The following is a 25,483-nucleotide window of genomic DNA, read 5'->3' as shown; positions in this document are numbered from 1 at the left end:
TTATGAACCATGATAGTATATGATATCAATATAATAATTTATGGGGGAACACTATTTTATTTTCAACAGTTCAATTTCCTCATCTAAATTGAGAGATTTTATTGTATAAAACCTTGATAAGATTTTCTTTTTCTCCGTTTCACCAAAGAACACCATAGGGGCCATTACTTGGTGTAATGGTAAAATTTTGGGCTGGCAAGAATGAGATTGTCAGTTCAACTCTGAGGGTGGCCACTTTGTACGAGAAAAAATGCCAAAGGTTAGGAATACCACTCTAGACCCTAGATAGCTCGCACTGGCATTGGGTAATGACCTTTCTTTTAGATAACTAACAACATAGTGTCAAAAAAATAAGAAAGAAAAAAAACATTCTATAACAACTTATATATACTTATTTGACTAATTAAAATATATTTTGATCAAAATAGAAATTTGGCTTAGGCTTAGGCGACCTACTAAAAAAGGTAAAAAAGGTGGCATGAGAATGAGGATTAAGTCCTAGAGGGCCATAGACCATTGCTTGGTACAAGCAATAAACCATTGCTTGGTACAATCTTCTCTATCGTATGATGATAAGTCTAATGCATAGACCATTGCTTGGTACAACCTCGGGTTCACAAGCATGAGAATGAGGATTAAGTCCTAGAGGGCCATATCTGCTACTTTTTGCCCCGGGTTCATATCCAGTCCACACCTCCCAAATTGGAAAATGGCCCTTATTTTAATTCAAATAACGATGATTCAATTTTATATTCAATTAAATAATATAATAGTAAAACCAATGCATAATATTATTATTTAAGGACTAATGTACAAAATCTATGCACAGAAGTATGGGTGACTTACCACAAAGCCTTCAACCAGACTATAGTGCAGTCATTAGGCCCTAGGAACCTAGCTAGAGCAATTGATTGCCTAGGCATCACCAAGCTCATGCTTTAAGCATTTGACTACATTTTCTTTGTCCACATTATTTGTCTCAAATAGAGATTTGGCAATTCACAAATATGTTAGAAGGAAAATGATATGATTTTGCAATCAACAATACTTACACATTGTCGATTGTCCCCTACTGGTAAAAAGATAAAATTGAAAGAAAAAAACATCCTTCTTAGATAAAATCTCTTGGATATGGTAATCCATAGAGACTCCATGCTCCCTTCCATTATGAATGTGCCATTTAAACCACAGAGAGGATCCTATTTCTCAATATTTCATTCCTGAGCTAATTAGGACTCCATCTTCATGACATAAATGGACTAGAGAGAATATTACCAATATCAAAAGACTACCATGTAAATGCTGGCAGCACGTATGTTGGATAAGCACCATATTTAGATGCAAGGGCTTGGACAAAAGATGAATCTGCAACTTCTCCAAAATTGCTCAGACCAAGTTCGGTTGCATGGATCCCGCCAGTGATAAATGCTGAATGAATTCCAGCTATATTTGCACCTTTTATATCATGGTGGAGGGAGTCCCCAACAGCAATACAATCAGAAGCATCAACACCTGCCATTGTCATGGCTTCTTTATAGATTACCTGGCATAAGATCCACTAGCATATAAATATCCATTAACTAACTGAAGGGAAGAAAGAATTATTTAGGTAAAGGAGATGAAACAGGAAGAAGAAACAAAAGGAATAAAAAAAAACTATAGTTCAACCAAGATATCTAGCATCTTTCTTGTGGCTAAATACTATCTTACCCAGATATAACATGGCTGGATGTGGTATCATATATGAAATTTACACTAAAATTTCCAACACAATAAGCAACCTGGTATAGGTAAGGTATCCGGGTATCATAGGCTAAATATAGTGCAAAGTGAAAATGCATAGTGGATAGGATCCACTGTTGGCAGATCTTCAGAATATCTTCTACTGAAACTTCATTGAACTAGATAAACTTACAAAACCAATTAATTGCTACCTTTAGGACAATTACAGAAAGGGAAGAAAAAATGATAATAGGGTATAAAAGAATAAAAGAAACCTATATGATTATAAGGTCAAACTTATTCAATTAGTTGGTAGCTCAGTTTAATCTCCTACAGTGCATCTGACTGCATGACCCATATACACACAATTAGTAAGCTGGTGTAATATCATATTGTACATGTCCAGAATTGAGCATTCTGAATGTTTTTTTCCTGCCCAGTAGTGTATTCATAGTATCAGAACAAATGTCTAAATGCTATGTATGCATCACCTTATCTGGTTTTCCCATCCATTTCACTTCACCTCCAAGCTTTTCATATTTGGCTGCCAGTGTACCTATTAAGATTAACAATATTTAGATCAGGACAAAGAAAAGAAATGAGAGTTGGATAATCATCCCCCAAAGAGGATGCAAAAATACTAGAACTTGTACAATAACCATTATCCTTAAATTAATAATGTACATGAAAGAAAACGATAAAAAAAAATATAGTAAAGAGCATAATTAACTCCACCAGTGTGAGGTTGTCATTCTTGAGCCAGGATAAAGGAGGGTTGTATTAGGTCGGCAGATGGCATTAAAATTTTTGCCAAACTCTTATGAACATAGATCCTGAATTGTCATTTTGTGTTCATGATAGGGTGTTCTCAAGAAGAAACATGCTAGACCTTAACCTGAATGTAATGAGAAATGGTCAAGGGTATGTTGGATGTTCCTGAAAGCTACATGCTACAACAATGCCTGTTTTCAGTGTGAGAGAGGCAAAGAGTTTCCACATTTTTTTGGACGAGGGTGGATAAAGGAGTTAGTCAAAGAGACAGGAATTCAATTAGCACTGAATGTAGGAACATTAATAGATAAGACTATGGAACTAGTTGACACAATGAAAAGGAGGATTAATGATAGCATGCTTACAAGTGCAGAAAGTGAGTTAACTTATGTTTATGGTTGTTAGTGGATTAATGGGCCTATTAGTTAGTTGTTTATATCTTTGGGCTGTTTATTCTTATTATTGTGGGCTGGGCCTATTTTTATTTCATTATGAGGTGTTATAACTGCTTCTGCCTAAGGAGGGGCAGACTTGTAATTTCATTTTTTATTACTTAAAGTATAAAAGCTGATGGGGTCTCAATTGAGCCTCACAATATGTTCTGTCCCATCCTTCTCTTCTTCTCTCCTCTTCTCTCTTCTTCTCCTGCAACAACTTTCTTTCATTAAATTACATAAGAATGTCCAATGTGAAATTCTTCTTTGGTTGACAATCACAAGAAAATAAAATGGAAGGGAAAAAGCAGAAGAAATTGATGATTATAAACTATGTTATAAAAGAGAAATAAATAATAAAAATGAGATAGCGACAATAGTAGGGAAGAATCTAAAAACGAAATTGTATATGTTAAATGAATTAGGGATAGACCAATTTTAATTAGATTTGTTTAGGCATGGATATTGTTAGTAATTAGTGCTGTTAAAAAACATTAAAAGATGATTTTAGAAAAAAATTAGATGAACTAATTCAAGAAATTCTAAATGGAAATACGGTTTTTAATAAAATGAGATCTAAATGGTCATGTAGGGGAAAGAACTGCAGAGTATGATAGGGTGTATGGAGAATTTGGGTTCAAGGAGACAGCTGGAATAAGAGATACAATTTTACAATTTATAACAGCTTATGATTTGGCAATAGTAAACATATACTTTAAAAAGAGGATTAACATTTAATAATATTTAAAAGTGGTTCAAATTCAAGTCAAATAGATCATTTTTACTGAGAACAAAACAGATTATGTATTTTTCTGAAAATAAATAAAAAAGAAAATTTATTCAACAAAAGAGCTTCTTTCTTATCCAACTTCAGTAAAAAGGATCCTTATTCCAGGCTTTTATTTTCTCTTTTAGTCTCTTTAGTTTCCTCAAGGAACTGGCACCTCTCTTTGAGCCTCTACGATCTTATTCTTACCACCAAGATTTTACCTTCTCCAGTCTCCACAAAGGTGAGGATCAATCACATGTTTCCAAAGCTAAACGGAGAGGGACCATTATATAATGTTCCTTGTACTAAGAAAAAGAAACCTGTCCGGTTTAGAGCAAATGAATCGAGGAGTCTTGAAAATTCGACCAAGTGAAGTTAGCTTGTAGCGGTGGGAGTTCCTTTAGTTCAAATAAATCCACAAACTCATCAAAATTCCTCGTACTTGTAGTCATTCCCTTGGGTTATTTGTCTTTGTTGAAAACCATATTAAATTGAAATAACCACCCAAGCACCAAGGTCCCTCCCACAAGCCCCTAACTACACTTGGCTCTTCCCAGAATTGAACCCAATCTCTACAGGAATTTGGAGCATAAACATTTGTCAATGCCCATTCCTTACCATCAGCCGCTCTTTTGATTTTACTTGATACTGAAAATTGCCTTATTAACTCCTCCAGACCCTCCAACTCATTCTTCCAAATAGTTAGAATACCTCTAGAGGCTTCTCAAGAAGGTGCAAAGACCCAACTCAAACCCCTTACACTCCAAATGCTCCTAATCTATCTCTTGTCAATCTCCTAGAGTTTTGTTTCTTGCAATAACACCACATCTCCTTTCTAAGAGTTTCTTATATCATCCTTCTTTTCTTCGCAGTCCCTAGTCCTCACATTCCAACTTACAATCTTCATTCCAAAACCAACTTTGGGCCCAACTTTCAAAATCATTCGATAAAAACCTTCCACTCTTCTACCTCTCCTCTTGCTCTCTCCCCTATCATAGTCTATCTCACTAAACAACTTTTCCACTTCACTCCTTTTCCTTTTCCTACCTTCCTTACCCTTATCCTTCCTTGTGTACACCTTGACCCGTAATGGCTTCTCTTGAGTGTCTTTCTTTTTCTTCTTTTTAGGCAATTCCTTGAGTTCCACTGGTCTCTCTATAGCTTCCTATTCTCCCTCCTCGCTTCTGGAGGAGGATCTAACTCTTCCTTGGTTTCCTATTTCAACCAAACCCCTCTCAATTTCTAACACCAAATTTGTCAGGTTAACTAACCCCAAATCAAGGACTCTCTCTTACTCTCCTTTATCCTGTTATGGACACGACACCCGGCAACACGCTGCGTCGCAATCACAGGCAGCAGCGCGCCTAGCGGCACGCACCGCCCGGCAGCACCGCGGTACAGGCTGCCTGGCAGCACGTCACGGTACAGTGCCAGCCGCACGCCTAGCGGCACGCACCGCACGGCAGCAGCACTCGACAGCAGCACGCACCTCACGGCAGTGGCACGCACCACACGGCAGCAGCACGCACCTCACATCAGCAGCAGTAGAGCAGGGCCCACATGACAGCTCATCCAGGTGGGCCCAGTTTTATTCGGCCACAACAGCCCTTCTCGCCAACGCCAGCTGTACCTTTCCCTTATCCCCTATTTTTGTGTTCCCCTTAGTAGTAGGAGTTTGAGTTTCGATAGAAGTTTAAGTTGTGATAAGAGAGGGACTACCTTAGCCGAATACAAGAAGGAAACCCTCTTGTAATCTCCTATTTAAGGAGCTGATTTCATTCAATAAAGGTATCGAATTTTCAGTCAAGAAAAGGAGCAAGGAGAGTTAGGTGATCTCTTGAACAAATCACCCCTCAGTCTGCCACCATAGGGTCAACTCGCAAAGGGAAGGGCAAGGGAAGGCAAGGAGTTTCCCCCACAAACCGCCCAGTGACGAGATCCTACGCCTGGGCCCATAACATTTTGGTATCAGAGCCAAGCGTCATGGGCGACATGGAGCAGCTATCGTCCAAGGTTCACGAGTTGGAACACCGTCTCGTGGAAAATCACACGGAGGTAAGAGGAGTTAAAGAGGACGTCAGGGAACTTCGGCATCTACTGGAGTTATACTTCTCCACCAGGAAAGGGAGCCCTGAAGGGGCAGCCACTAACCACAGCCGCCGCCCAAATCGGACAGAGGGCTCCGGTGAGCGACAGAACGACAACAGCAATCATACCCAAATACAGTCGTCTGGAGTTCCCCTCATACAGCGGCAGCGGTGACCCACTTGGATGGCTGTACCGCTGCGAGCAATTCTTCCGCAATCAGCGCACGGAAGAGAAGGACAAGGTCAGCCTGGCAGCATTCCACTTGACCGATGAAGCACAACTCTGGTTCTACCGAGTGGAGCAGGAAGAACCAGGCCTTAGTTGGGGCCAGTTCAAGTCGTATTGCCTCCTCCGGTTCGGGCCCCCATTAACGAGCAACCCTTTGGGGGAGCTCATTAACCTCAAGCAGGCCGGGACCGTTGCGGAGTATCAGCGGCAGTTTCAGACCCTTCTCGCCAGAGCCTCGTCAGTTCGGCCAGACCAGCAGGTGGATATGTTCACAGCCAGCCTATCTGAGCCTCTGAGAGTTGATGTGGAGATGCAGAGCCCACCCAACTTGGTCACAACAATGAATCTGGCCCGAGCCTTCAAGCGCAAGCTGCAGATCAGCCGAGGGCCGTCTAGCATGGGGCGTCCCGCAACGACTTGGGCGAACCCAAGGTCTACAGCAGGAGGGCCTTCGATAGCTGCCAACAGGTAACAACGCCCTTTCACCAGAAACACTACCCGATCTGCAACTAGCATGGGTAGCAGCACGACAACACCTCCCATTAGGCGCTTATCCAGGGCCAAGATGGCGGAACGCCGAGCCAAGGGCCAATGCTTCAACTGTGACGAGTTGTACTCAGCCGGCCACCGTTGCAAGCGGTTATTTTGCCTTCTGGTAGACAAGCTGGAGGAAGAAGAAGAGGAATAGGCGGCACTAGAACCCGAGATCTCCCTCCATGCCATCACTGGAGTCCAAAACTCCCAAACCATGCAGCTGCAGGCCCAGGTGGCAGGACAACAGGTGCGGATTCTGGTTGACTCAGGGAGCACCCACAACTTCATCAGCAAGCAAGCTGCGCTCCAACTGAAGCTACCAATGGAAGACAGACCACGGCTCCAGGTGGCTGTAGCAAATGGGGAGAGAGTTCACAATCCCGGGATCTGCCGAAGCGTCCAAATCGGTGGATTCTGAACCATTCCTTGCAGATCTATTTGTACTGACCCTAGACGAGTTCGACATAGTGTTGGGAATTAAGTGACTCATCACCCTCGGCCCCATCCTATGGGATTTCAGTGCCTTGACCATGACGTTTGACTTACATGGGAAACGGGTCACCTGGAAAGGGACCAAGATGAGAGCAAGAAAACCACAGGTGCATACTCTCCATGGCGACGCCTTGCACACCGCAGAGATGGATAAGCTTCTTGTCGATTTTTCAAACATATTCTCAGAGCCTAAGGGCCTTCCACCTGGCCAGTCGTGTGACCATCGGATTCCCTTAATACCAGGGGCAGGACCTGTTGTCGTGAGGCCGTACCGCTACCTGCACCTACAGAAGGACGAGATAGAAAGGTAGTGTACAGAGATGCTGGAACAGGGAATTATACGCCCCAGCCGCTCTCCATTCTCTTCACCAGTCTTGTTGGTGCCAAAGCAAGACGACACCTCGCTTCCGGAGGAGGATCTAACTCTTCCTTGGTTTCCTATTTCAACCAAACCCCTCTCATTTTCTAACACCAAATTTGTCAGGTTAACTAACCCCAAATCAAGGACTCTCTCTTACTCTCATTTATCCTGTTATGGACACGACACCCAGCAAAACGTTGCGTCGCAATCACAGGCAGCAGCACGCACAGCAGCGCGTCTAGAGGCACGCACCGCCCGGCAGCGCGCCGCGGTACAGGCTGCCTGACAGCACGCCGTGGTACAGTCTGCCAGCCACACGCCTAGCAGCACTTGACAGCAGCACGCACCACACGGCAGCAACACGCGCCTCACATCAGCAGCAAGGAGAGACGCTCGTGCCAGTAGTAGAGCAGGGCCCACATGACAGCTCATCCGGGTGGGCCCACTCTTATCTGGCCACAGCAGCCCTTCTCGCCAATGCCAACTGTACCTTTCCCTTATCCCCTATTTTTGTGTTCCCCTTAGTAGTAGGAGTTTGAGTTTTGATAGAAGTTTAAGTTGCGATAAGAGAGGGACTACCTTAGCCGAATACAAGAAGGAAACCCTCTTGTAATCTCCTATTTAAGGAGCTGATTTCATTCAATAAAGGTATCGAATTTTCAGTCAAGAAAAGGAGCAAGGAGAGTTAGGTGATCTCTTGAACAAATCACCCCTCGGTCTGCCACCATAGGGTCAACTCGCAAAGGGAAGGGCAAGGGAAGGCAAGGAGTTTCCCCCACAAACCGCCCAGTGACGAGATCCTACGCCCGGGCCCATAACATATCCCCATCTCCCCTACATCCAGAACACTTCCAAGCTTTGTGGCAAAAAGATTTTCAGCATCCAAGGGCTTTTGAAGTGAGACTAGTTCTGCAAACACAGAGGACACATAAACAACAGTATTAGCATTGACTCCAGAAAGAGCATGGAAACAAATACTAGAGGAAGGATACACAGAGGAGTAGATAACTCACTAATCAACACTTTCGCAAGCCACACCCTTGGAAAGCACAGACCAATCAGATTCCTTCAAGAGAAAACTCTATTCAACTTCTCGTGGACATAGACCTTGTACTACTTTGCCCTACATCAAGTTACATCCAAAAAACCCCAATGTTATGAAGCATCCTTTGGCTCAAAGTAAGGTTGTCTAAGTTCTCCCCATCAGTCATAGGTGAAATCACTTCACAATCTGCAAGAGCCTCATCGGTGTAGAGAATCGTTTGTGCTGATCTCTTATGGGAGCACCATTTTATTGTATATCTTATGTACATTATAATTGTTCTTTTATTCTTTCTTGTACTTGTGGAGGACACAATTGCCCTTTCCCATAGGGGTGGAAAATGAATCGAGCTTTTCACAAGCTATTTGAGCTCGGCTTGTGAAAAGCTCGATTCAGCTCAGTTTAAGCTGAGCTCGAGCCTAGTGAAGCTCGGCTCGTGAGGCTCGTGAGCCTAATATATATATATATATATATATATATATATATAATTTTTATTATTTATGTACGTACATACATACATATATATAATAATTTTTATAATTCTTAATTTTTTGTATGTAAAATAAAGAATTATTTTATGCATAATTTTTTATTTTTTATAGGAAGCTTGGCTCGCAATCGATCTCAAGCCGAGCTTGAACTTGCGAGCTTTTGAGCCGAGCTGAAATCAAGCTCAAGCCTTTAACTTGAATCGAGTCCAAGCCTGGCATTGTTTTGGCGAGCCAAGCTCGAATAGCTAGGTATTCGGCTCAGCTTAGCTCGAATCCACCCGTAGCCTTTTGTACTTTAACAATATATAATACAACTCTCTTTGGGCGTGTGGTCACTTTAGACACACCCTTTCATTTGTTTTCTCTCCAAAACTTGTCTCCGACAATTAGACCCAAACTCCTTCAGCGGTAAGGTGCCAATTGTTTGAAACCAATGAGGTTCAGACCTGTTTTAGCAAGAAGAAATCAGAAAAAGAAGAAAGAAAAGTGCAGAGATGAAGAGAAGAGAAGAAAGAATAGAAAAAAAAAGGTGTGGAAACCTCATTTGATCTGCTGCCCCAAGTGCTATTTATATTAGTCACAAAATAAAAGAGGTACAATGATAGGAATACCCCTGTCGCTAGTAACAACAGTAAAAAACACATGCTCACAGCAGCATAACAGTAATATATCATCAGGAAATAATAAAGAAGAGGGACCACAAGCTGGTCAATCATTTTCTCTACACTCCGCCTCAAGTTGGGAAAAGATATTTGTCATTCCCAACTTGCTTAAATCTGTCTCAAGCTTGATTTTGGTGACTGCCTCGGTGAAGAGATCAGCAAACTGCATATCAGAGGCCACATAAGGAAGGCATGCTTCTTAGAGGCAACTTTCTCCCGGATGAAATGTTTGTCAGCTTCAATGCGTTTGGTTTCATCATGTTGTATTGGGTTATCAGCAATGTTAATGACCGTCTGGTTATCACAATACAACATCAAGGGTCTTTCATATTCCATTCCCAATTCTTCAAGGAATGGTTTCAGCCATAACACTTCAGCAACACCATTAGCCATAGACCTATATTCAGCTTCAGCACTGGAGCAAGCAACAACATTTTGTTTCTTGTTCCTCCAAGAAACTAGATTTCCTCCAGCAATAGCACAATACACTAAGGTAGGTCTCCTATCATCAATACATCCTGCCCAATCTACATCAGTATTTACTTCTATGTTCATATGGCCAATATTTTTAAGAAGTATATCCCGACCTAGACACCTTTTCAAGTAGGCTAAAATCCTTTTAACAACAAGGAGGTGAGTAGTCTTGGGAGAGTGCATGTACTGACTAACAACACTGACAACATAAGAAATATCAGGGCGAATCAGGCATAGGTAGAGAAGCCTTCCCACAAACTGTTGATACATACCTTATCTTCAAGAGGCTCACCATCTTCCACATTTATCTTATGATTTTGTTCGATGGGTGCATCTGCAAGTTTAACCCCCAATTTTCCTGTTTCTTTTAGGAGATCAAGAACATACTTTCTCTAGGAAATAAAAATGCCATGCTTGGACCTTGCCACTTCAATCCCTAAGAAACACCTCAACTCACTCAGATCCCTTACTTCAAACTCTTGATTAAGCAATTGTCTAAGAGAATTAATTTCATTAACATCACTCCCAATCACAATAATGTCCTCAACATACACAGCTAGGAGAGTCAAAGCAGAGCCTTCCCTTCTAATGAAAAGAGTGTGATCCAACTAGGCTTGAACATAGCCAAATCTTTCTAAAGTAGGTTTGAATCTATCAAACCATGTTCTTGGAGATTGTTTCAGACCATACAAAGTTTTCTTCAACTTATAGACTTTCTTACCAATCTCTGCATCATAAAAGCCAGGAGGCAACTCCAATATACACCTCCTCCTACAAGTCACCACTTAGAAATGCATTCTTAACATCCATTTAAAACAATGGCCATGAAAATTTAGCAACAGGAGACAGCAAAACCCTAATGGTATTCATTTTGGCAACTGGTGCAAAGGTTTCAAAATAATCAATACCATAAGTTTGTGTGCATCCCTTAGCAACTAGTCTAGCCCTATATCTTTCAACTGTACCATCAGCATTATACTTTACTATGAATATCCATCTACACCCAATAGGTTTCTTCCCTCTTGGCTGATCGACCAGTTCCCATGTATCATTTTGCACAGTCCTAGGAATACGAATGGCAGCAATGGAGGCTAAAAAGGACTTATATGATGATGAAAGGTGGTTATAAGAAAGGAAATGGGAGATATAATGGGCAGTAGATGAGGTACACTGACGCTTCCCTTTGTGTAATGCAATAGGGAGGTCAAGATCATCTGAAAGTGGTTGAGGCTCAATGGAGGTAGTGGGTATGTCATTTGTAATAGGAGTGGGTAAAGAGGAGGTAATACCTGAATCTGGTGCCATAGAGGAGACTAAAATTAGCCTGGATTGTTCATTTCCGGAACCAACTTGCCTCCATTATCGTTTATGAAACACCCTCAATTCTTTACACTTTTGACAACACCCCTCATTACACTCCCCTTTATTCACAGGACTAGGCAAATGGACATCCTGAGCAAAAATGCCCTATTCACCACTCTCCCCTTGAGATGGAACTCTAGGATAATAGGGGACATCTTCAAAGAAGGTGACATCCATACATACAAACCAGGTTCTTGAGACAGGATCATAACAACAATACCCCTTCTGATTTTATGCATACCCAAGGAAAATACACTTTGTAGCCTTAGGATCAAATTTAGAATGGTTGGGCCCAAGGATATGGACAAAACAAGTGCATCCAAAAGCTTTGGGAATAATAGAAAACTACTCCTTATCAAGATGCAACAAGTTAAAAGGAGTTTTCATGTCCAAGATTCGTGAAGGAATCCTATTGATGAGATAAGTTGCAGTGAGAATGGCTGGGTGAAGAAATTGAATGCAGAACTATGGTTGTTCATGTTTCACCCGAAGGAATTCGTAGAGGAGGTTGAAAGGGGAATAGATAAAAGAAAGAGTTATAGACCTAGGGTTGGGCTGGTGGTTCCCGACAATTGGGGAGCTAAAGGGGGGGAAGCGAGCTACGCGACATGGATTGGTGTAGTGGGGACCCCACTCCATGCGTGGAGTATTCTGACCTTTGAAGAAGTGGCTGCAGCTTGTGGTAGATTCATAAAATTTGGCGATCGTAATAGAACATGGGAAAAGATTGACGTTGCAAGGATCCTAGTCGAGGTTGAGAATCTAGCAGATGTACCTAGGAGGTTGATCCTGGAGTTTGCAGGGGAGGAGTATGAGCTGAGGTTGCTAGTAGAAGGGGTTGATGAGACCTATCGTAAAGAGGAGAAGCCTTACTTGAAGCGTAGAGAAAAGTGGAGATTTGAGGATGAAGTTGGATGCTCTAAAGCTTAAGGGAGTTCAGAGGCGAAAGTAGAGGAAGGGCAGGAGGAAGGGAGGGAGCCGAAGAGTCGAGAGGGGAGGAGGGAGAAGTAGTGAAGGAGTAGAAGAGTCGAGTGGAGGAGGAAGTTGCTAAGTCAAACTCAGGGTTAAGTGGGAAGGCACACGTGGATGAAGGGGTGACCAGAGAGGATAAAAAGGAGGGACAAGTGGATGGAATGGACGTAGACCCATAGTTTGACCGGGATTCTCGTGAGGAGCTAGGGAAGAAGGGGAGGGAGGAACCGGTTGTGTCACTCAAGTGAGAAGGAACAAGGATCATTGCTTTAGCAGGATCTCGATAGAGTGTAAAAGGAGAGGAAGGGGCAAAAAGGTCAAAAGCATGAGGGGCTCTGGGGGAATTTCACTCGTGCATTCGAAGACAAGAGAAACCGATCCAGCTCCTCCGCCCAAGAAAAGGAAATCGGCTATCAGTGAGGACTGGATCTGGGTGATAACGAGATACGAAGGGAACGAGAAGATCGGGGTTTGGGAGGGAGGGAAGGCGAAGTTCCTTCAGACAAACACAAATGGGGGAGAAAAGGAAGAGATCGTTGCTTCACTAGGAAGAGAGAAGTCTTTGGCGTGCGACAATCATTCGTCAAAGATAAATGTAACAGAGGTTGCAACCGTTTCAAAAGTAAGGGAGGAAGAAGTTGGGGTGGAGAATTTAGATGAAGGTAGGACGGAAAACGTGGTGGCGGCCATGACCTTGAGCGATAAAGGCTCACCTTTGGCAAGGAAAGAGGTGATTCCAGATAGAATTGAAGTTGGCTTCAGTCAGCAAGAGGCCAGAGAGCTTAACGAGGTAGGTTTAACCCTTGGAACCCAGTCTATTTGTGTTTCTCCCTCTGAAACATCTCCCGTCTCTATTCCACCTTCAATTAGGGGTAGTTCAAGGGCTGAAACCGAAGGGGAAGGGAAGACGGTTTCCGACTCAGGGGGTAAGAAGTCTGGCACAAAAAGAAAAAGAGGGGTGGAAGAGAAAAATAGAGTTTATAATGGGAAGGTGGCAGAAAGACAGATAGAGGTAGGCAAAACCTTGGGTCTGTTCTTCCTGGGAGGAGAAGTGGTGGTGAGAAAGACTATTGATCAGTACAAGAGGTCTAGAAGAGAGGAGCAAGAAAAAAGGGCTAGTTGGGGAATTGCTGAAGGAGGGGAATAGGGGGAAGGGAGATTAGTAGGGCTGCTGGAAGAGGAATAGAAGGGTTGCTAGAGGGGGGGGGGGAGTGGTGGGAGCGAAGCTTTACCTTGGAATATAAGGGGATTGAGAGACGGGAAGAGGAGAGAGGTGGTCAAGAATCTTCTGAGTATTGCTGCAGGGAACAAAACTGGAATCTTTTGTTAAAGTAAGAAGGTGAAGATGTTATGGAGTTGTATCCCATTTGCAATTTGTTGGAACATCTGGAAGGAGAGGAACAGAAGGACTTTCGAAGACAAAGCTTGCAGTATAGAGAAGATGGTTGCGGCTGTGGGCAGAACAGTGACGGAATGGGTGTAGAATCTTCCAAAACTCGGTTAGCTAGAAAAGGAGGATTTTGGAATAGGTTAGGGGAGGTATTGGGTTATCAGATATGTAATGTGGAGCTTGTTATCAATGTTTTAAAATACAGAGGTGTGACGCGACGCATCCCACTACCTAGAGGTGTGAGGCATAGTTTAGAACCTAAGAGGTGTAAGCCTCCTTAAGAGGAGGGGGATGAGGAGGAAGGAGGAAGGAGGATGAGGAAGGGGAACAGGAAGAAGAGGAAGGAGGATCTTATTTTTAATAAAAATCTTTTAGATAAAAAAGAATGAAGATGAAGAACACTCACTAGTTGAAAAGAGGGGGGGCGGGGGGGTCCAGAGCGGAGCTGGTCAATCATTTTCTCTACAGTGCCAAAAGAAGAATGTTCTTCAAAAAAGATAATCATCATCACCTAGCCACTTGTGAGCCTTAGTTGAGTCAAGGCTTCCAATACTAGAAGGTTGATTTACTTCTTCATCACCTTTGAACTGCACATCTTCCCAATCATTGTCTGCATCAGATTCCTCTCTAACTTCTCTGTTAAACTTTGGCTTTGGTCTTTCAGGGGTAGTGGAATTCTCTTCTGTAACTGGTCTCCAAGCTAGCTTACTAGCCATCCAACCAACTGAGCTTTTCTAGGGAATGCCGACATGGCGAGAAGCATTCTCAGTCACCACTACTGCAATCGCTTGGGGATTCTTACTAGTCAAGGGGGATGATGATACAACTGTTTTATTGTCCCCTGGCAACCCTAAAGAGCACGGAACGTGGCTCATTAAGGAAATGACTCAATGAGAGCCTTACATAGGGAGCTTGAGCCTGTACCACTCAAGTTACAGAGTTGGATTGACTTAACCTGCACCACTACCTGCCTCTCTAAACCCAAAATATTTAAATTTGCCACCTATTCAGAAGACTTGTTGGACACGGAAACCTGTTCTGACAAGATCCCTGCATAAGACTTCCTCCTAGCTGTCCGATTTTGAATTAATGAAATCCCCCACATCTCATTAATAGGAGTCTGCCAGTTTCCTTTCCCTATGAGGAACGATTGGGTTTCCTCCTTTGGGGACCTGCTTTCCTTTACCTTTGACCGGCCCTCCACCACCTGGCACCAATCGTTTCTCTCTCTCCACTGCCACATCTCACCCAACCTTTGACATCACCTTCATCTTCTTCCTTCCTTTCCTCTTCTTCCTTTCTTTCCCTGCTCCAGAGAAACACTTCAGCTCCCGATGCTACGCAAACTTTGCTCCATAGACCCTCAGTTAGCAGTTGCAAGGCCCTTGGAACCACTTCCAGCATAACTTCGATGACTCTAATTCTTGTTGCACTCAAATCACTTGTATTGAAAGCCTCTAACAACCCTCCCAGGGCCAAAGCGACTCTCTAAAAGGTAGCTTCCATCCATAGATGAAACAGCAGGCCACATAGTTTGATTGTGTTGGAATTCAGTAGTTTTTTATGTTTTTCTTGTACATAACCAGTAGTTAGTGTCATTGGGCCATTTGTTAGTGTTGTTGGGCCCAAAGCCCACTAGTTTGTGTTGTTTTATGATTAACTTTTTGGGACTGCTTTTAAGTTGTTAGTAGTAGCTGCCCTATTAAGGGCATATTAATCTTTGTAATCAATATTTTTTATAAGTATTTAAGACAATGAGAGGGGCAGCCAGATTATTATTGGCTTCTCCCCATCTCTTCTCTTTCTCTTCTTCTCTTCTCACTAAAAACTCTCTTTCTCCTTTCTCACTAATAAAATCAGATCATTGTTGTTTCTTTTCTACTTGGTATCAGAGCAGTTTTTGGGGATTTTTTGAGTCTTTCATCATGCAGCCCTAGAACAGCTGACTGCATGGTGAGTTAGAGAGGGATCAAAGACTTCAAAAGTACCAAGTTCTTAGATTTTTTGGTGGATCTAGAACCCTTGGTGTCAGATCTTGGGTTGATCATCAAAATTAGGAAGAACTGGAGGAGGAAGAGTCCTGATTGCAGTAGGATTCTTCAATTTTGACCTAGGAAGGGGTGCTTTGGATTTTTTGGATTTCTTGGTGACTTCTGTAAGGGTGGTTCAAATTCTGGAATTTTCTGAGGTCTCTGGAGGGAGCGGCAGCCTTTTCTCTCTCTACCTGCTCCCACTGCCCCTACAGAGAAAGGAATCTTGGTGGGAGAAGATTTCTGGGTACTAGAACGGTGTTTGAGGCCTCTGAAGGGGTTAATTTATTTTTCTTCATCTACAGTTGATTTCCTAAGCTATTCTAGGACTTATGGAGGGAAGTGGAGTTGAATACAAGTCCACAGGTGAAATGGGACTAGGTAGAGTAGGTGCTAGTGACCCTTTTGGGGTAGGAACCATAACTACAGTTAAGTTGGATGGTACAAACTACTTAGAGTGGTCTCAATCAGCAAAATTGGCTATTGGTGCTCAGGGAAAACTAGGGTATGTCACCGGTGAAGAGAAAAAGCCCGAGACTAACTCTTCTTGATGGGTACAGGAGAATTACATGGTGATGATCTGGTTGTGTAATTCTACTTTACCCCATATAAGTAAGAACATTTTATGGGCTAACACAGCTAAGGAGATCTGGGATAGAGTTGTAGAGACTTATTGACAAAGTGAAAATGTTGCTAGGGCCTACAAATCTCAAAATTCTTTCACTAAAATGGAAATGGAGTGTACAATGCCTTCTATAAAAGAAAGTTGTTTCTTACATAACAGGAAAATAAAATTATAAAAATATCAAAAAAATCCCTCACTAATCTTATTTCTTCAAAATTTCCGTTGGAATATTCTTCTAAATTCTTACACCATTGGGCCTAATAGAGTGGGCTTGATAATGGGCCACAGGATAGGAATTTAGATAGGAAAAATGGACTGGGTTCCAAGACATGGACCATAAGAATAGGATTAGGTTGCAGAATAATGCAACAATGGCCTGCTTATGGGCTTTAATAAATTGATATTCAAGGGTTGGGCCCTACATGCATTAGAAGGATCCTATACTATGAGCATGAGGGCCTAAAGGTACGTGAGTGAAGCCTGTGTTGACTTCATCAAGATGGTCTAGGTCAAAAGAATAGACACACACACATCAGATAATCAAAACTACATGATACATTTCTGACAGTCCATTAGAATGCAACAGGGAAAGTATGTTGCAAGCTTCCTGTACCCCTATTGAATGATGAGTTAATAGTTTCTTGTAACCATTTCGTGCCATGTAAAGTGGATGCTCTATTTTCTTTTTTTGATAAATAAAATGAATGATGTATTTTCTGAAAGTTCAACATATTATATCATGTTGTACTCACAGTTCAGAAACATGCCAAATGGATTTCAAGTTTTTGGAAGTGACCTCATAATCATTCCCTTTCAAGTAGGTTGCTTGTACACCACAAGCAGAGAGGATGAATTTTTACATTCTCTCAGCAATTTGTAAAGGATTTTGGGAGACATTCATACCAGGCATTACACGCAAAGCTCTAGCTTCAACTGTCACATAATCTGGATTTGCAACCACCATAGGTATCTTCTTTGCAGCACATCTCTCCAATATTTTCTCAAGATCTTCTAGTTTCATAGGAATTGTAGAGCCTGAAGGAAGGCCAAGGGCTTCAGTTCCATGGGCTAGAACAAAATCTGCATCTTCAACATTCTCTACAACTTTTAAACCTAGGCCCTACAACAAGAAATAGATGTAAAAATGAGAATTAAACCATCTTGCAGCTCCCTTTAAAATGCCTTGCAAAGTTGCATTAAAAAGAATATTCAAAAATACTTGCAATTATAAGCTTGTGATTAGCAATTAGTTTGGAATTTTGTGTCTATAAGTAGATCTTGTCTCACATGATTCTGAAAATTCTTTCCAATAGGCTAGCACAACTAAAGTGAATTATCCCAGCTCATTCAAGAGTTTGGAACACTTGATCCAAACTTCAGCTCAATTTTCAGGGTCACTAGTCAAGCCTAAGCCTCAGGCCAAGCTCTTTTAGCTAAACGAGAATAAGCAGGGCCTGGGTGGGCTAAGGTTGTTTAGAAAGTAATATATTATAGTCATATATTAGATATAAATTTGTGATAGTAGCATGTTCATCTTCAGTACGCAGATCCACTATTTCCTTCTTGGTAATTATCAGCATCCCATTTCATTAAACTAAAATTTGGTGGGTGTTGTTTGGGCAAACCAGGTAGGTAAGGTATAGTTTTAGAAACAGCAAAGGGAACATAATGGATATTTTTCCTATGTCTATGCCATCAGTTACACAAGGGTAGAACTGATGACTTTGTGCAAGGTCTGAGATTGGCCAAAAGTATTATGGAACTGTGGAAAGGGAATCAAGGACAATTATGTGACTGGATTAAAAAAAAAAAAAAGCAGCTATGGTTCTTGGATTCACAAGCACAAAGTGAGAGAAACAACAGTTGGCTAGGGAATTGCAGGCAAGATTCACATGGACCCAAAGATCAGACAACAGTCTAACTAATGCACTTGCTAGGCAGGGTCTATAGAGGAGTGTTGTATTGGGGATTGGGGATCATCTGCGTTGATGGTTATATGTAAGTTGAATGGTTGTAAATGGAGTCAGGTTGCCGGGGCTCCTTATAATTTAAAACTAGAGAATGACACCCCCCCCCGGTACTAAGTACAAGGCCTGTATATATTCTGATATTTTTTTTTATTCATGTGTTCTGATAAATTTTGTTTGACACTCACTTTTCATGTTGTAAATTTAGGCTATTATTTTATTTGATATTTTTATATATAAATTTGTAATTTAATTTAAGATATTAAATCAAGTTTTATTTCTAAATAATAACCCACTCTGTGGATCTTGCATTATTTGAAATGAGTTTTTTTACCCTTTTGAGAATGGAGGTAACTACCATTTGAAGCTCATATTTTATGAGTGGGTAAAACATGTATGAGGAAGGAAGCTCTTGTTTGAAAGTGGGAGTAACCACTTTTGAGATGCTCTATCTTGAGAAAATAAGATGCCACTTGTCTAAGGGAGAAGCTCTCTAGTTTGAGGGCTTTCCTTCAATAAATTGATGGGGTTCTAAGCATACATTATACATTGTACAATAAGAGGTTGTTTTTCATACATCGATAAATATTCTAGACTTCTAGTTACCAATTAAAAAAAAAAGAAATTGTTGGCTCTAGCCGCTTTGTGAGTTTATAAAGTTTGGGCTTGAAAGGACCAAATGCTAAAAGTTGGTTAAACAAGTTGACTTGAGCCAAGTCTAAGTTTAGCAAATGCTAGACAAGCAAACCCTAAGTTCACCACCATAATCTGACTTGGGCTCATAACAAGATTGAGTCCAACTATTAGTTTCTTTTTTTCTTTTTTGATCAGCAACACAAATGATTTTATTAATAAAATTAAGGGGGAAGATTACAACAAGAAGTTGTGTCATTGACAACCCATTACAATACTAAACATCCCCACTCTATTACAATTGAGCCCAAAACATTTGCTGTTTATGAACTCCCTGCTTACCTAAACCATCCGTCAATCCATTAGCTACCTTCTTACCCAACTTGCTATAATATTCATACCTCTTACAGCCTTTTGAATCGCCTGAATTCAGTTTCTGAAGTCGAACTGTTTGAACCTTCCGCATGCATCTCCAATTGGTCTAAAGGTCCCTGTACTCCATACATGCAATGGGATTCCATAAACATCAATCCACACAAAATCCCTCTCCTCTGTCAGTTGCCCAAGTGTCAGATGCCACTTATCCAACCATAATTCCAGAATCCTATTGACACCAGCCTTTTATCTTTCTAATACCTTCTCCATGTCGATCCTCCTCCCGAAACCAAACAGAAAAAAACATGCTTCTAGTTTTCGAACCCCTACAAAACCCCTTCTGCACCATTCCATCGACGCCCAACTCTCCACATCTCCAATGTCTGGATCAGAACCGATGAATCTCCCAACCAAGAAACGATGCAAAAACTCCAATCTTTCATTCAGTTTCCCCACATTTCTTACTGACACTATTCGCATTGCCATTTCTATATCAGACAGGAAGAACGATGGGAGAGAACCCTGGTTAGTTGTAGTAGGATTAGGAGATTTCCCACTACATTGTCAAAAAAAATAAAAAATAAAAAAGCTGCTGTGAGGAGAAGCACCAATTGTACAATTATAAGCATTTATGATTGTCTCACTAACATAGTAAACATCAACATAAAGAAGCAAGAAGATCCAACATCTAGTACAGAAAATTTAGAGTGTCAAATAACTAAAAAACTAGTACAACCATAACCAATAGCGTATATGTTATCTTGTTTTATCTTGTTCCAAGCTTGTAATACCAATAATTTTGAGGTGATAGATTATTGAGCTATTTACATGATTTTCCAAAACAAAAAGATGTAGAGAGAGTAATCTAAGCAAAAACTCAAAGCCTACAAGTACCTCAAGAGATATTGCACCCCTATCACTCCAAGTCATATGAATACAAGACTTTCCCAGTGCTGCAAACCATGCATTGTCTCTCCTATAAAGAAGAAAGCCATAAGACCCATTCAATATGTCAGTATAGCAATCTTCATAAAGAATCAAAATAACCAAGAACCTGCTATAAAGATTTTCTGCAAACTACTTTCAAAAAATAGAGTGGATGCACCAAAATTTCATAAATAAATCCTTGTCTAGGTTTGTCACTACTCCAAAGTTTGGAAGGGGGGTTCTTGGATCCCACTAAAAGGGATAGTTGATTTTGGACTCTTTATTCTTTTGGCTCCTTCACTTGTGCCTCTTTTTTCTCATCCTTAGTACAGCCAGGGGGTAGCCTGGGGATGCCTTTTCCTATAAGGAAGGTTTGGAGCAAGCCTATCCCACCTAGAGTTAGAGCTTTCTGCTGGGAAGCCTTTCTAGAGAGAATTAACACCTACGATTTACTTCAAAGAAAAAGCTCTAATTGGTGTATATCCCCTAGCTGGTGTTCTCTTTGTAAGGCTAAAGGTGAGACTTGCTACCACTTATTAATCTCCTGCCCTTTTATTTCTTCAATTTGGGAATGGTTTCTCTCTTTGTTTGGGTGCAGGTGCAACCCCTCACCAAATATACAAAGCTTGTTTGCCTCTACCTTTGCTAGTTGGCCAAAGAAGAGGAGAAGATCACTATGGAGATGATGCACAAGGGCGGTTGTGTGTTGGACAACTTGGGAAGAAAGGAATCAGAGGAATTTTCTTGAAAAGGAGAGAAGAAGAGATGCCCTAATTGAAGTCATTACAGTCAGGGTGACCCCCTAGGTCAAGTCTCTGGAACTCTTTGAGGGAGGCCATGCAGATCATTTGGTGAGAAATTGGAAGGAAGTAGCCAACTTAGCTCCTACCAAGGTCACCTTAAGATCAATTTGGTCCCCACCTTCATGCAGATTCATAAATCTGAATTTTGATGGGAGTAGTGAAGGAAATCCAAGTCCTTCAGGCATAAGGGGAGTTTTCAAAAATGAGGAAGGAAGAATCATTGCCGTCTACTCGGGTCTGATTGGTGTGGAAGACTCTCTGAGGGCTGAAATAATGGCTGTGTTGGAAGGTCTTCAAAAGGCTAAAGAGCTGAATATTCATAAGCTAGTAATTGAGAGGAACTCAAAGTTAGTTATTGAGTCGCTGCAAAAGGAAGAGGAGGCTGGATGGTGGAGCTATATTAATGAGAAAAGGAATAAATAGCTGTCACAAAGAATGGAAATCAATGTGCAATGGGCGAAAAGGGATGCTAACTCTTTTGCTGATACATTAGCTAAGCGAGGGGTGGTAAAGGGATCACTTGTTTTGGGCTGTCTTGTAATCATATTTCCTATCTAAGGGAGAGTTAAGAGAGTTTACCTCTCCCTCTATCCACTTTGTACATCTTTCTTTAATATTGTAATGAATCAGTTTCTGTTATTCATCAAAAAAAAATCTCAATTTTGGATGACCATGGAACTTATCTTTTGTCAAAACCATGCATACATGTGGTATAGACTTAGAGAACTAGAGAATACCACTAGACAGGTATTACTAAGAGATTTTTACAGATAAATGTTGAGCCAATGAAATGATCAAGAGATCTCACATATTCTGTCCTTCTGGACCATAAGGGGAAAATGTGGGAAATGGTCTTAAACTTGCTATATCTCAGATGTACCATAAGGGAAAAAATATGGAAAATGGTCCTAGAAATTGCTATACTGAGGTAGCCATAACTTGTATGCACCCAATGGGGTTAATTTTGGTTATTACCACTAGATTTAAGCTTCCCAAAGTATCTGACCTCTTTCAGATGCCACACAAGATAAGTAAGACTAATGGAATCCTCAAAAGCACATTTCTGAGATGAATTGTTTCAAAACACAATTAATAGCTATCAAAGGCAATGCCTAGGCAACAAAACATTTTCTAGGGACACCCTTATATCACATCTTTTGCATATATGTTCAGCATCTTCTTAAGCAAGGAAAAGGGCAAGGCAATCACTATATCACATTGTATACCATGGTGGATTTCATTTGTGTTCTAAAACACAAAACCATATTGTCTGTGAGTGTAGTCAACATGGATCATATCCAATTAGATGACAAAGTAGCACCCAGTTGCCTAGCCTCACCTTGATATTTAGTTGTAAACAAGTATCCATTCCTGTGGAACGGATGTAGTATTTCAGTATTTTTGTCAGCCTTATTTTATCTGGACATGTATAATGGCAGTTAGCTCTTTTTATTCTCATTATTAATTGCCATATAAGTTAATCAAATTTTTCTTGTATTATTGTTAAACTAAATCTGAGATCACATAACACGGAACTAACAGGAAGATTCAAGGTTAGGATAAGTCACCTAGGTGAAAAATTGATAAACAAAAGTCATGATGAAAACAATGTCCAAGTAACTTGTACATTCATGACTTGGATGATTTAACTCAGATTCAATTTTCCCTGAGGAAACCATCCTTTGATTTGTTCTTTATTTTCTTTTCTTTTTGCTATTTTCAAAAGAAAAAAGAACTTTTGCACAAGCTAAAACCAAAAAACAACCAAGCTGTCACTCAACTCAACTAACTTTCATAAATTCAGCTAGTTCTACATTTACTCAGCTGAACCAAATATTAGGACCAGAAAACATTTTTCTGCAATGAATCCATGAAAGGTTTTTGCACAAGTTAATCTATCTATTCCAAATCCTACTTTAATAATGTACAAGGATGGGTAGTGTGACTAGTATAGAAATTCTTGACTCTTCTAATTGTAAAAACTGTTAATTGGACTTTTGAAGTAATCAGGTTTCCTGAGAATTAAGGCTCTTACATCAACCATCTAGCTTTTGGATTACTTAATTTCCCCAGTAGTAAAGCTTTTATATTTTACCTGTCCAGGTATTATTTCAAGGTCATCATCATCTACCTGAAATTTGGCTTTAGGAAAAAAAAAGGGTAGAAATTTCATAACTAAACCAGCATGCCACTCCTAAGAAGGCACAAACAAGTTAGCAATGATAGTACAAGAACATCTAATATTCCCTACCAATAACCAAAACCATGTGACACAAGGATCAATGCTGGAACAAGTCAATCATAACTTTAATCAGACAACTTGAGAAAGACACTACGTGGAGTAAACCATATAGAGAATTATGAACTCATAGAGATCAGGTTGAGCATACCAGTATAAAGTATAGCTTGCATATATTGTACAGTGACTTATGAAGTCATTGGATGCATGTTGCTTAAGCCGGCGTAAAATGTAGAATATATATGCATGTACAGGTATCAAAGTGTACATAAGAACTACTAGAGATGTTAATACTTGAATTATGGAAGATATGGTGTATAACCTTTGCAGGTACTGATGTGTTAGCTCTCCACTAGTGATAGCCCCAAGGAACAAAGAAGAATCAAATCCAAGGCTCTTCAATTTATCTATGGTTGTTGATGCACGTCTTGATGAATTACTAATTATCACCATCTTGGCACCAAGGTTTGCAAGATTTTCTACTGTTACCCACAAAAGAAAAAAAAAAAATAAGTGGCAAAAGCTTACCCAAATGCCAAAGTCAATAAATCATAACATACATGTCGAAATAGCACCCGGATAAGGTTGTTTCCCATCATGAAGGACCCCGAACTGATCTAAGAACCAAGCCTGTAGACATACCACAAAATGATGAGTATCCTTTATGAGAGAGAAAGGGTCAAAGCAGCCAATACTGCAACAAAAAGTTAATATAGCACCACTAGTACGGTTGAATGCCATGTTAAATAGAATTAGGTTCAACCTTGAATTTTGGAGAGATGACAGAGACAACATGTCCTGCTACTCCTGCAAGCTAGGCATATCAAACATTCTGCCACTTCTTTTCTTCTCTTTTTTGTTTTTTATTTGAAAATAAACAGTACCAAGGAGACGATGAATCCAAAACAGAACTTGAAGTTACAGTTCCATAGGTTATGCTATTAGCAGAAAATGTAAAATTCATCACAACACCAAGATTTCGCACTAACCACCTTAGAGCTTTTGGTTTCTTATCCTACCTAACGATGATCTGATATTGATGGCAGTCAATCAAAGCGTACGTACTATTGATGTTATGCACATAGAAATTGTATTATAACACCACATATTATAGAAGTGCTATAAAGCTAAACCATTTTAAATGAGTAAGGAAGCGTTATGTAGGATTTATAGTTGTCTACTGAACTGACTTCATGTCATTGTATCAATATGGTAAGACTCAACCAAGTCAAATGAGTATATGACCTCATAAACTCTGACCTTACTGGAGCGAAATTTACAAAATAAACGACAAATCACAATTTGACCATACAAACATGAACTGTGAATTGCCCAGGAGGAATTACCTCGACGTCATCTGAAACTAGCCAAATCGGCAAGGTTACAAAATGTATCCATTTCAACTTCATTAAAATTCTAGGTGTTTTCAGTAAACAACTTCCTTACCATAAAAAGAAACGAAACTGCCAAAAAGGAAAAACAGAAATGAAAAAAATAGTAATAACAATAATTGAATCTTCTTTATCTTTTCCTGGGTACCTTGAACGCACGAGTTTCTGCAATTCGTTGAATCCCAGTGAAGCTCTTGAACAACTGGACCTCATTAGACGAAATTGAGCATCTAGGCACCATATTTTCCTTGAATGGTGCCCCTTTAAGTGACTTCCTGCAAATGGGTTCAGAGGTTTAAGATTGAAAAACTAAAGCGCTGCTTGATTGTTTGCTTTGTCCGTAGACCGTAGACCACACGTATATGTGCTTGGCCCGTCGTTCTGATTCGTCCGACGTGTAAATCGCGCCGTGTCCACGGGTTGAGCTTCTCACGAGTTATTCAAACTCTGTTTGGCTCGGTTTAAATCGAGCTTCGAGTCATGCTCGAGCCTGATACATAAGCTCTTTTTCTAATCGAGTTGAGCTCAAGCCCACTGAAACTCGGCTTGTGAGGATCACGAGCCTGGTATAATAAATAAATAATTTTTTATAATATATATACATACATACATGCATACATATACATATATATATATACATACATACATATACATATGCATATAAATATATAAATATATAAAAATAAATAATTTTTAATATA

At 40.5% G+C, this 25,483-nt stretch overlaps 1 protein-coding gene across 1 annotated transcript; it reads right to left on the bottom strand.

The window, feature by feature from the left end:
* Window positions 1-934: 934 nt before the first annotated feature.
* LOC104593327 (Haloacid dehalogenase-like hydrolase (HAD) superfamily protein) lies at window positions 935-25,128 on the bottom strand. The gene is made up of 7 exons (XM_010253086.3): window positions 24,931-25,128; window positions 23,952-24,021; window positions 23,714-23,873; window positions 20,317-20,398; window positions 17,351-17,567; window positions 2,214-2,278; window positions 935-1,543 (listed from the first exon to the last, which is right to left on the bottom strand). Exons 1-7 carry the CDS (start codon window positions 25,021-25,023, stop codon window positions 1,289-1,291), a joined length of 942 nt encoding a protein of 313 aa, XP_010251388.1. The 5' UTR covers window positions 25,024-25,128; the 3' UTR covers window positions 935-1,288.
* Window positions 25,129-25,483: the final 355 nt, after the last annotated feature.

This window comes from Nelumbo nucifera, chromosome 7, assembly GCF_055504915.1.
Source record: "Nelumbo nucifera cultivar China Antique chromosome 7, China Antique-T2T, whole genome shotgun sequence".
Lineage (NCBI taxonomy): Eukaryota > Viridiplantae > Streptophyta > Magnoliopsida > Proteales > Nelumbonaceae > Nelumbo > Nelumbo nucifera.
The sequence above is the reverse complement of the archived record's forward strand: the minus strand, read 5'-3'. Positions and strand labels throughout refer to the sequence as shown.